At 36.6% G+C, this 12,946-nt stretch overlaps 1 protein-coding gene across 3 annotated transcripts in view; it reads left to right on the forward strand.

Moving 5' to 3' along the window:
• LOC126688390 (probable acyl-activating enzyme 16, chloroplastic) overlaps window positions 1-12,946 on the forward strand; it is a 58,361-nt gene that overhangs the window by 2,452 nt on the left and 42,963 nt on the right. For 2 of the 3 annotated variants that reach the window (XM_050383060.1, XM_050383059.1), the window contains exons 3-6: window positions 670-784; window positions 2,221-2,308; window positions 10,990-11,201; window positions 12,309-12,427. In XM_050383060.1, coding sequence (XP_050239017.1) covers window positions 670-784; window positions 2,221-2,308; window positions 10,990-11,201; window positions 12,309-12,427 — 534 coding nt within the window. Of the gene's footprint in view, window positions 1-669; window positions 785-2,215; window positions 2,309-10,989; window positions 11,202-12,308; window positions 12,428-12,946 lie in introns of all 3 variants that reach the window. The other variant, XM_050383061.1, reaches the window with a different exon arrangement.

Consider the following 12,946-nt stretch of genomic DNA (forward strand, 5'->3'; position numbering starts at 1 on the left):
AACCATATATAAACTTGAAATGGAATCTCTATGTTGTTTACTGTGAAAGTGTTTTAGGGTTTGATAAGTCAACCCTAACACATAAAATATTATTTATATATAAAGTACATGATATTACTGTTTTGCCCCTATTACTCATAACACTCTAAAAAATAATACACTCAAAAAAACTTAATTTCTAGTTTGGTAGAGGACATGTGGACAAAAAACTACGGTTGAAAATTCATGAAAAAAATTCTTCAACTACACCAATTGTCCCAATTTTCCTCTGGCAGCATCAAGATATTGAAACCTTGATGTTTTTAATGTTCTACAACTTTGGGCTTTGGAACCATTTTTTTGAAAATGTAAAAGAAGACAAAACAGGTAGCCACAGGAAAGATTGAAAGCAGAAAGCTTTTGGTAAAGGATTAAAATGATCTAAACAATGGATATTTGATTGCTTTTAATTCGTTGTTTAATATATATATATATATGTATATTTTTTTTCATTTTGTCAATTCAAGTTTTCAACTTTTAAGAGCTTGTGCAGCATTTTAGGTTTCCAATTGATTTATAAAAAAGGGGGGGCAGGGGGATGGTTATCTATTCCGGTGTTCATAAAAACATGTAACTATTTTGGGTTTTAATCTTTCTTTTCTAATCCTTTTCCCCTCTTTAAAATTGCAGCTGGAGCAGGAGATCCTGAATTTCTCTGAAGGCCTAAGAGCTATAGGAGTAAAGCCAAATGAAAAGCTAGCACTTTTTGCCGATAATTCATGCCGGTGGCTTGTTGCAGATCAAGGTATGCAGCAGTTTCTTTAACTTCATTTCCTAAAGATTGTATAGTCCCTTCAATCCCAAAATGAGTGACTTCTTTTAGAGGGGCTCAATTTTTAGGAAGAAAAAAAATTTGTTGACACCCCTTAGTATTGTTCTTCAAACTTTATTTGTATTCTTATATTAGATGTTGAAAAGTACATAAGGGAAACATATATTTTAGGTAAGGTATATGGGAAAGTAAAAAACTGAATGCTTTTCATGCAGCCATGGAAGATTAATTTGTTCCTACTTCACAAATTTGCCTATTCAAGATTTATTTTACGTCCCATACATGCCCAATTGAAGTAAAGATCATGTTGTTTTAAAGGTCTAGGTTGTTTTTTGGATAAATTGTTTTAAAGGTCTAGTTATGTGTGTCTTAGGGTTAAGACAATTTTTAATTTGAGTTTGGGATTTTAGTTAATAGGTTGTGGTTAACTATATATTCAGGGGCAAAACCGTAAGTTATGTCACCCTAAAAATTAAGAGTATTTTGTTAGTTTAATTGAGTTTAGAATTTTCTAGAACCTGAGAACTTTCAATGTAGCTTTATTAGGGAAGTGGTTATGGAGATTTGGGCAAGAAAGGGATGCATTATGGCGTCAAGTGATAGAGGTGAAATATGGTTGTGATTGGGGTGGTTGGTGTTCTAGCTCTTCCTTTGGTCCATATGGAGTCAGTTTGTGGAAAAATATTAGAAGGGGGTGGTACTCTTTATCTCGGTTTATTCTGTATGAAATTGGAGATGGATCAAAAGTGCAGTTTTGGCTAGATAGTTGGTGTGGATCTTCTTCTCTCGTTGACCGCTATCTTGAATTATTTAGGATTTGTTGTAGAAAAGAGGCAAGTGTGGCGGATCTAATGAGGTACACCAATGGAGTCCTCCATTGGGAGATACATTTTATTAGGGATGTGCATAATCGGGAATTGGAAGCTTTCAGGAGCTTCATCAATACCATTTATAGCACTCTTATATGGGGGATTGGGGAGGATAAGAGATGTTGGCTGCCTTGTAAGAGTAAGGGGTTCACGGTTAGTGCATACTACCATTTTCTAGTTGGCCATAGTGAGCAGTTTTTCCCTTGGAAAAGCATTTGGAAGCAGAAGATTCCCTCTAGAGTGGCTTTCCTTTATGGACCGCTGCCTTGGGGAAATGTCTGACAATTGACAATTTAAGGAAAAGAAAGAAGATATATGTTTGAACCCTACCACCCTCCCTCCCTCTATTTACCTATCCAAAAAAAGAAGATATATGCATGTATGCATATGTATATCTATATGACAGTTTTAGAATATTATACATTTATTCAAATACAAAATAAAATAAAAGGCAAATATATATTTTCAGCAGTTGTCCCTTTCACTAGTAGCTTAATTTCTGGAACTTCAAACTCACTTTCTTGCTTTATTTTAGTCTAGGTATAATGGCCACTGGAGCAATCAATGTGGTAAGGGGCTCAAGGTCTTCGGTTGAAGAGCTATTGCATATATACAATCACTCTGAAAGGTTCGGTTCATTTCAGTCAGTTTGTTTTGCTTACTGCAATCAAACTTGTCATTGTGATCTTTGTGTATATATTTATTTGTTTTTCCATATGCATAGATTGTATTTGGGATGAAATTGCCGACTTTGTTTGTAATGCATATTTGGGCATCTTCTATATGAGTATTAATTGAAGAAACAAAAGAAACTAGTAACAAGAGAAGTGAGGAATAAAAAAAATTGCATTATTGCTTTCCTATTCCATTGTGTACAACTTTGATTAAATAGAGAGACTCTATCACTTATAATAGGAATACAATAGCAGAAATAGGAAATCAAATAATCTCTAATTACTCAGTTTCCTTCTTTGAATATTTCCTTCACCTTCATTTCCAAGATTATACCATATATAGCTTTCCACACATACCATACATAGAATCTGTTAACACTCCCCCTTTAAGCTAAGGCGTAGATATCTCTCATGCCCAGCTTGTTTGGAATTTTGTGGAAGTGAGTAGTTGCTACCCCCTTTGTCAAGATGTCTGCGAGTTGATCTTCAGTTCTTACATATGGAGTACAAATGATGCCTTTACGTAGTTTCTCCTTGATTAAGTGTCTATCAATTTCAATATGTTTCGTCCAATTGTGTAGAACTTGGTTATGAGCAATATTAATCGCTGCTTTATTGTCACAAAACAGCTTGATGGGATCCTTACTGTCATATCAAACTCCCCCATTAATATCTTCATCCATAACATCTCACATATCCCATGGGTCATTGCTCTAAACTCAGCCTCTGCACTGGATAAACGCTTTTATTCCTCAAGACTTTGTTTGAGTGGATAAACGCTTGGGTGCTTTTACTTTCGTTTCTTTGCCTAATTTAATTGATAGTTGTACTTTTCATGCTTCTTTTGATGCTTTTTTTACTTTCGTTTCTTTGCCTAATTTACTTGAGAGTTATACTTTTCATGCTTCTTTTGAGTGACCCTATGTTGTTTCCTTAGTGCGCTACCTGTGTACTTGGATCCTTTGTATTCTTGATTTTTTCTTCGATAAATTTTTATTACTTATCAATATATATATATATATATATTTCTTGTATGGTTTTCATATTCTATAAAGTTCATAGCACAAGAGTTAAATTGTCAACTATAGAGATTTAGGTTAGAGAAGTAAGAAGAAGGGGAAAATAAAGGGAGAGAGTAACAGTGAAGAAAATAAGGTTTAGGCATTAATTTGTCAACCTTAGCATATATTTATATTAGGCATTAATATGCTAATAGAACAAGTACCGAGAAAATAACTCTAACACTCCCCCTCAAGCTGGAGCATTTAGATTAAACATGCCTAGCTTGAAAGATAGTCATTGAAAGGAGGCACGAGTTAAAAGCTTGGTGAAAAATATCACCTAAATGATCATTCGAAGGAGAACAAAGGGGGTGACTATCTGTTTCTTAATCATTAAATCCCGAATGAAATGATAATCAATCTCAATTTATTTGGTACTTTAATGGAACACAAGATTGCTAGCAATATAAATAGCAACCTGATTGTCACAATACATCTGCATAGGAGTAGGAACACCAACACCCAAGTCACGAAGAAGAAATTGAACCATAACATCTTAGAAGCAGTATGAGCCATAGCTCGATACTCAGCTTCAGCACTAGAACGTGCAACAACATTATGCTTTTTGCTACGCCAAGTAACAAGATTGTCACCAACAAAGGTGCAATAGCTAGACGTGGACCACCGATCAGAAAGACTACCAGCTCAGTCAACATCACTAAAACCTGTCATTGATAGAGAAGGAGAGGGCTTGTACAAAAGTCCTTGTCCAGGTGCTCTCTTCAGATAACATAAGATACGACAAACAGCATAAAAGTGAGGTTGTTGAGGAGCATGCATATACTGACTAACCACACCAACTGCATAAGTAATGTCAGGATGAGTCATAGTAAGATAAATTAACTTCTCAACCAAGTGGCAGTATCAACCAACATCACCAAACAGTTCACCTTGCTTGCCATCAAGTTTAACAGTAGAATCCATAGGAGTATCAGCAAAACGAGCACCCAAGTGACTAGTTTCTGACAAAAGATCAAGAACATACTTCTTTTGAGACAAAACAATACCTTGAGAGGAACGCGCAACTTCAATCCCTAGAAATAATGAAGAGAACCCAGGTCCTTAGTATGAAACTGCAAACCGAAATATCTTTTCAAGTCTACAATACTAGCATAATCACTACCAGATATAATAATATTATCCACATAAACAATTAAAACAATAGTGCTAGTGGAAGAGTGACGAACAAAGATAGAATGATCATAATGAGAACACTGGAAACCATACCCAAGTACAACAACGCTAAATTGATCAAACCATGCACGAGGAGATTGCTTCAAACCATACAACGCCTTTCTTAATCGACAAACAAGGTGTTTACTATCAGAAACAACATACCTAGGGGGTTGATCCATTATACCTCCTCCTTAAGGTCTCCATGAAGGAAAGCGTTCTTGATATCAAGTTGATATAAAGGCCAAGAACGACTAACTGCAACAAAGAGGAGAATCTGAACAGAGTTGAAACGAGCTACAAGAGACAAAGTCTCCTGATAATCAATACCATATGTTTGTGTGTATCTTTTGGCAACCAACTGCTCCTTAATGCGCTCAACAGAGCTATCAAGGAGGTACTTGATGGTGTATACCCAACGACAACCTACAATTTTTTTTTTTTTTCTTTCCAGGGTGAGGAGTAGTGAGCTCCTAGGTTTGATTCTTGTGAAGAGCACGCATTTCCTCACCCATAGCATGTCTCCATCCAGGTGAAGACAAGGCCTGCTTATAAGATGAAGGGATGGAAATAGAGGACAGTACAAGCAAATGAATGCAGACAAGGTGAAAACACAAGGATATGACACAAAATTTGCAATTGGGTTTTGAGTACAAGTGCATTTACCTTGTCTTAAAGCAATTGGTAAGTCATCAGTCTCTAGAATGGGAACAGATGGAGCTGGAACCTCAAATGAAGAAGATGTAGCATTGGGGCCATAAGATACAACACGCCTATCTCGAGATTGCTGATAAACTTGCAAGGGAGGATTAGAGTGGGAAGCCAAAGATCTTGGAGAATGACCAAGAGAAGACAAGGTTAGTCCCCTCACGATGAGATTAGATGACATACCTTGACTAGGTGAGGAAAAGAATGAAGTGGATGCAAAAAAGGCAAAATCAGCACTCACAAAGGAGTGACGAAACTCATGATTATAACAACGGTAGCCCTTCTGGGTATGAGGATATCCAAGGAAAATACACTTATGTGCCCAAGGAGATAGTTTATCTCGACTAGTATCAAGGACATGAACAAAGGCAACATAACCAAACACACAAGGAGTAAGTGGGAAAGGAGAGCGAGTAGGATTAATAAGATGACAAGCAGTAAGACAGTGTCACCTATAAATATTTTGGTACTTGCATATGGAATAACAAGGTACAAGCAACATCGAGTAAATGACGATGTTTTCTCTTAGCCATACCGTTTTGTTGGGAGGTGTGGGGACAACTTAGTCTAATGAATGATACCGCGATCAGTACAAAAGGAATGCATAATAGACTGTGTATACTCTAATGCATTATCAGATTGAAGAATCCTAATATGTTTATTAAACAAAGATTTCATTATAGAATGTAGAAAAACAACCATGTCATTCGAGAATAATCATCAACAAAGATAAAAAAATAATGATATCCATTCAAAGTAGAAACACGAGAAGGGCCCCATATGTTCGTACTGACTACATCAAAAGACTTAAACTGACTACTATGATTACTACTCGAAAAAGAACTATGATGATGCTTCCTTAATTGATAAGCTTCACGTTCTAGATTGGGCACATTACTTAATGTTGGAATGGAAAACTTAAGCTTGGCCAAAGAGGGGTGATCCAAATGAAAATTCCACTAGAGAGGAGACACGGTAGCACTCAAAGTTGAGAAGGTGTGGAAGATAGAATCATTAAGATCCAGAAAATATAAACCATCTTTCTCATGCCCTGAACCAATCATCATCTTGGTCTTAAGGTCTTGTAAAACACACGAAGTAGGATCAAAGGTGACGGAACGTTGTAAGGCTATGATCAATTGACTAACAGAAAGTAAATTAAAGGGAGAACTAGGGACAAAAAGACTAGATGGTAAAGATCATGACAGTAGGATGAAGAACACCTTTCCCATGGACAGGTTGAGAAGAACCATCAGACAAAACAATATGAGGTTTAATGGGAAGTAAATCAGAGAAGAGAGATAATATGCTAGATGTATGTTTATTAGCACCGGAGTCAATGACCCAAGATGGAGAGGAACCAGCCACACATGCAACATTACCTGAATCAACTAATGTAAAAATAGAAGTAGTGCACAATTGTTGAACAAGCTCACTAAGCTGAGTCGTAAGTGCATCACGAGAATCAGACCTAGAAGTTGTATGCCCAAGTGGAGTCGAACTAGGTTGTGGCTGAACACCACCATCAACGACTTGATTCACATAATCTGGCTTCCCATACTTCACCCAAGTTCAGTATGATTAAGACCACCACAATGATCACACTTCTTGTCACCACGACCACTAGTACGACCACCACCACAAGAATTACCACTACCCCCACTACTTGAGAGTAAAGCTGAAGAATCCAAGGAAGTGACAATTGAGTTTTGTCCTAACGATGAGTGCAATAGTCGAGAATAGGCATTAACAGTAGTGGGTAAGGTCTGACTGGCAAGAATTTGGAATTTTTTTTTCATTTTAACATTAGATTGCTAAGAATTTCGTTAGTTGCCCAATTTCAAAACAAAGTGGAAAAATAGCATCTCGAGTTTTTAAAACTCGAGTTCTAGGTAGAAATTGAGTTTCTAATACTCGAGATCCTGAGCTACAAAAATCTGACATGGACTTTTTTCCACGTGGAGCCACGTTGAAATCGAGTTTCTAAAACTCGATTTGTGATCATATTTCACCGCTTCAGCGTCCAGACTAGAACACTCTCGCACCCAAACATACAAACCCCAACCTGAGACAAGTGCAGACATCAAAAAACCCATCGGCGGAGACTCCAGAACACTCTCACACCCAAACATACAAACCCCAACCTGAGACAAGCGCAGACATTAGAAAACCCATCAGCAAACCCATCGGCGGGGCAGAAAACCCATCAGCAACCTCTCACTCAAAACCTCACTCAAGTTTCACTTCTTCTTCCTCACAATCTTCTGAGTTCTTCGTGCAGATCAGACTCAGATTGTCCAATCACCCACTTAGATTTGTTCTCTGTTCTTCGTCGCTGTTCCTCGTCATCAGATCGTTGGTTCTTCAAGTCTATTCTTCATTGTTGTTGTTTAAGTACCAAAATCGAGTCTTAGAGACTCGGTTTTGCTTTTTAGAACTCGAGTCTTAAAGACTCGAGATCTATGTGGCATTTTCTGTCCAACTCATCCAACACAAAGACTCGCAAAGCAAGTCTTTGAGACTTGAGTTTTAATATAGATCTCGAGTTTCTAAAACTCGAGATGTTAGTTTGCTTATACGTTTCAAACGCATGTTAACTTACTACATTGTAGACCCTTACACAACTAGTCTACAAATATCCCCCAAGAATTTGATCTTTGAATCCACGTAAATCAGAGTCTAAACCAGATAGTAAAGAAGCAATCATAAAATCTTCCCAATATCACTTCTGTTGTTCCAAATTTGTGGTAAGAGGCCACTGTAATAACTGCTCCATGCTATTCCACAAACAACTCCTAATTTGTGCATCTTCGGCTCTCCAATCAGCAAATTTAGAGTCTGTAGGTACAAGAGGATCCTTAATCACGTAATCAAACTTCTTTCTACCAAGAAGAAAGACTTCAATTGCCTGTGCCCACTGAGCATAATTACTACCATTTAGACAAATGGAGGTAATTGATAACATATCAGGAGATAAGAAATAATTAAGGGGCTGAGCACTGTCTTTGGACTCCATAATAGCAATCTGAAGAACAAACTAACACTAAAGAAATATGTTGAACTGAATTAAAACAAACTCCAACCAACAACCAATGTACTTCAACCAATTAGCCACGCCAACAACAACTCATCTATCAAAGAATCAACACCAAACTATTCCAAAAACAAGGCAGCAACAAATCCATATCAACACCAAAACGAAATGCCCAATCCACCACTAAACATCAACCTAAGGCTACCTGAACAGATAATCAGAGAATGTATTGAAGAAGAGAAGAAAAATCAGACCATGATTGAAACCCTCAATTGAAAAACTCCGACGGCGGCGCTAGGGTGCAGGAGCAGCGGCACAAGGACCGGCGAGTAATCTAGGCTGGGTCTCCGGAGGAGGGCAAGTAAAACCCTGCCTCTCTCGCGGTCAGGCGACGTCGATCTGGTGTCGCGAGACTGGAGAAAGGGTCACCGGCACTGGACAACTCCTTCAGCCACTAAATCGAGATCGTTGGTGGTCTCTATTAGGGTCGTTGGAGCTGGTGAGTAAGGTTATGGTTGTCGACGACAACAATATTGGTGGGTGGTGATCGGAGGGTTAACGACAGCGGCAGGTTGGTGGCTCTGATACCATATTGTTAACTGTGAAAGTGTTTTAGCGTTTGATAAATCAACCCTAACACATAAAATATTATTTATATATAAAGTACATGATATTACTATTTTGCCCCTATTACTCATAACAAGTAGCAATGTGAGGTTCCATAACCATCCCATAACAATTGAATCTTCACTCATCCAATCCTCATAATTTGAAGCTTTCACATCAGGTTGTGGATAAGTCAAATGTTTCAATTTCTTTTTCCCACGCAAATAAACTTTCACTGCATGTGCCTAAGCTAAATAATTCAAACCATTCAATCTTTTTGAAGTAATGGATTTAGGCATATCATCATCTCTAATCAGTGACGATTTGTTCTCTGCCATGACAGTGGTGGTATTTTCATTAGCCATGCAAAACTCAAATCAACAGTTACAACCCTGTTCTTGTGTTCTAATTGGTTTTAGGGTTGGATTGAGATGCTCTGATACCAAGTTAAATTGTCAACTATAGAAATTCTGGTTAGAGAAGTAAGAAGAAGGGGAATAAAGGGAGAGAGAGACAGTAAAGAAAATAAGGATTAGGCGTTAATCTGTCAGCCGCCACCTTAGCATATATTTATATTAGGGTTTAATAGAACAAGTAACGAGAAAATTAACAAGTTTGAGTCCATGGCCAAGTAAATGATGACTTCATTTGCATTCTACTTTCTAATTGGCTTTGCATGATTTGGAACTTGAATCTCTTGATGATTGTTTTTACAAATTCTATGTGGGGGAAGGCAATGGGAGGGGAATGGATAGATTGGCTTGGGTTAGTGTCAACAAAATCATAATTATTATGTAAGGTCTTATTATCAGCTTTGCGAGAAGTTTCATTGTCGGATTTTCAACATGAATGGTGATGAAGAATGCAAAGGTTTCAAAAATTGGCTTTATATACTTGGACAGCAGCACAAAATAAAATCTTAACAGTGGACTAGCCTAATGCAAGGCTTTGTGCGTGCTTAAAGAATTTTTATTTTTTTAATTTCATTGTGTAATACTTCAAAATAAGTAACTTTGGGATGTGAAAGAGTTTTGAAAGTTTCATTGTTGACTTGTGTGGTATGTGAACAAAAGGGAAGACAATTAACCGTCTTTTTTTGTGTTGTGATATTGCTAGGAAGCTTTGGTTGTTAGTTTTCGATTTATTTGGGGTTTCTTGGGTAATGCGTAATATGGTGAGGGAGCTTTTGGTATGTTGGAGAGATGGCTTCAAAAGACATCAAAGTTAGGATGTGTGGAACTCTATTACTTCATGTTTGATGTGGTGCATTTGGAGGGAGAGAGTTGCTGGAACGTTTGATGGAACTGAAGTTCCATTACTTAAACCGAGATTTTTATTTCTGAGATCACTTTCCAATTAGATGAGAGCAATTAGGGGGTTTTGCTTTTTCCTCTTTTTTGGATTTCTTAAATCTTATAATTTTAGATCTTAGGTTCTTGTTTGTTTGTTTTGTTTTTGGTGTGTGTAGTAGGTTGTATTGGGGCTATGCCCTTTTCTTCTTTCTTTATAGCACCTTGTTGATTATTGTTAGAAGTATGTGGTTAAATAATTAAATTTACCATATCCCAATAGCTTAAACTTTTGGGACAATTGATAATTTAACAATTATCAAGTAATATATTTCACAGCTATATGGGCGGATATATAAAGTCTCTGCTGGGATCTTCAACAGTACCACTATCTTAAATAAACATTCTGAATATTATTTGCTTCTATAAAAAAAAAAATGATTCTGTTTTATCTAATGATGTAAAAATAATAGTTTGTTGTAACTATGTTTTGATGGAGTAATGATTCTGGTTTTATCTCTTTTCTATAAGTATTTTCATTTCATTCTTTAACGTCTGGGATGTAACTGATGCCTACGGTAGTATATTTGCTGATATCCTGAAACCTCGGAAGAGTTGCTGAGAGCATTAGAGACCACTAGAACCTATGCACATGTACAATATGTGTTGTAACTTGTTCTTGAGAATTTAGTCAGTTAGATTTCTATGTCCATCTTTAATGGCTCTACAGTACATTAATGATTTTGATGTTATTGTTACTACAGTGTTGCACTCACTGTGGACAGTCCTCATATGTTCAATCGAATTGCTGAAACATTCTGTTCCAAGGCTGCTATGAGATTTGTTATTCTACTTTGGGGAGAGAAGTCATCCCTAGCTTGTGAAGGAATAGAGGGGACGCCTGTTTTCAATTATGAGGAAATTGTAGTTTTGGGAGAAGAGAGTCGCAGGGCATTGTTTGATTCTCATAATGCTAGTAAGTCAATGCATAGCTGTTTTTACTTAAAGAAACTCAATGTAATAGCAAGAATTTTTGGTTTCATTGTTCATACTAAAACCTTGTCTGCAGATATCTTCTTGTCACTTGGTTTCTCAAAGCATCAAAACAAATTAATTTAATTGACAGGTCCATGAGGTGGAATCAAAATTTCATAATAATTGATAAATGTTCTGGCAGATTGCTAGTGCATTATGGTCTAAGGCACCAGACTCAAGTTCTGATCCTCTAACTAGGGTGTGATTTCAGATCCCAGTTCTGACAAACTGCTACAATAATTTACTTACAGAAAGATTGCCTGTATACTATGCACATTACAGTTGACAGTACTGAATAAAGGCAATGGACTGTAAAGTTTTTGCTTATTGCTGGTATTATCAGTGTAGAGTTTTAACTATTTCAATCTAGACTTAGTGTTGCTAGACCATGTTTTATTAATCATATTAAAATATGTCAACCTAAAATTTTCCCCCAAAAATCCTGAAAATTTATATACATATATAATATTTTGTATAAGAAATGTCTGTAGAGGGTTCAAGATTATATAAAGTTTGCAATGAGCTCTAGTTCAAATGGCACCTCCTCCTTTTATAAGAATAAGGTGGAGGATGAGGTTGTGGGTTCAAGACCCACCAGGTGTGTATCTAATACCTAAATAAGAAAAGAAAGTAATATGTTTGTGTTGTTAGCTGGGATTTTATTATCATTAAAATTTAAGGAATCTGCATAACTGAGATTATTAAAGTTGAAATGTCTATTCCTTAAAAATTATAAAGCAAAACTGAGGCCAGAAGTAGGATAGGAGTTGCTGCCAAACAAAGTCCTGCATCTCTAGGAGGAAGAGAATAGAGTAAGTATGTAGGAATTGTTAGGATTTCAACCAAATTTATTGTCATACACTGCTACCCTAGTGAACAAACATTTATTCATATCTAAAACTGAATACCTTTTGCAATACACTCATTCTGATGATTCAAAATTGTCTGTAACTTTCTTTGATGTATATGTATCAATCTTTCATTTTGCATGCAATTAATGTACAATAAATAAGTTTTGAAGTTCTGAAACTAACCATTCTGCTTGCAGGACAGCATTATATATATGAAGCCATCAGCTCTGATGATATTGCTACACTTGTATACACAAGTGGAACCACTGGCAATCCGAAAGGTGTTATGCTTACACATCGCAATCTGATGCACCAGGTGTGAGTGCTTAATTTGGTTTGTTCTTTTCTGGTAGTGTTACTTTGGCATATGTTATATCAACTATAATTTAAACTCCATGCACTGAATTATTATTTTCTCATGTTTGTACTGTATGATTGAGCTACAATAACATCATCATCATCATCATACTCGTTATCACTAATTTTATTAGACCTGTTGGGATAGTTGTCGCCTTCAAGGCCAAGTCCTTCAACCCTTATTAATAGATTGCTTGGAGGTCCTATGTACGTACACATGAAATGATAGAGAAAGTGATCAGGGGCTAATATGGCTGTTGTGGGGAAAACGTGTCTTGGCATTGTTAACTAAACCCTAACACATAAAATATTATTTATATATAAAGGAGTACATTGATATTACTATTTTGCCCCTAGCATTATACCCATAACACTACCCTCAATCACAGCTTGTTACATGATAAATCCAAACGAGTTTTACATGAAGCTTTGGTAAACATATCAACAATTTGGACTCTTGCATAAACATATGCAGTAG

Source organism: Quercus robur, chromosome 6 (assembly GCF_932294415.1).
Source record: "Quercus robur chromosome 6, dhQueRobu3.1, whole genome shotgun sequence".
Taxonomy (NCBI): Eukaryota; Viridiplantae; Streptophyta; class Magnoliopsida; order Fagales; family Fagaceae; genus Quercus; species Quercus robur.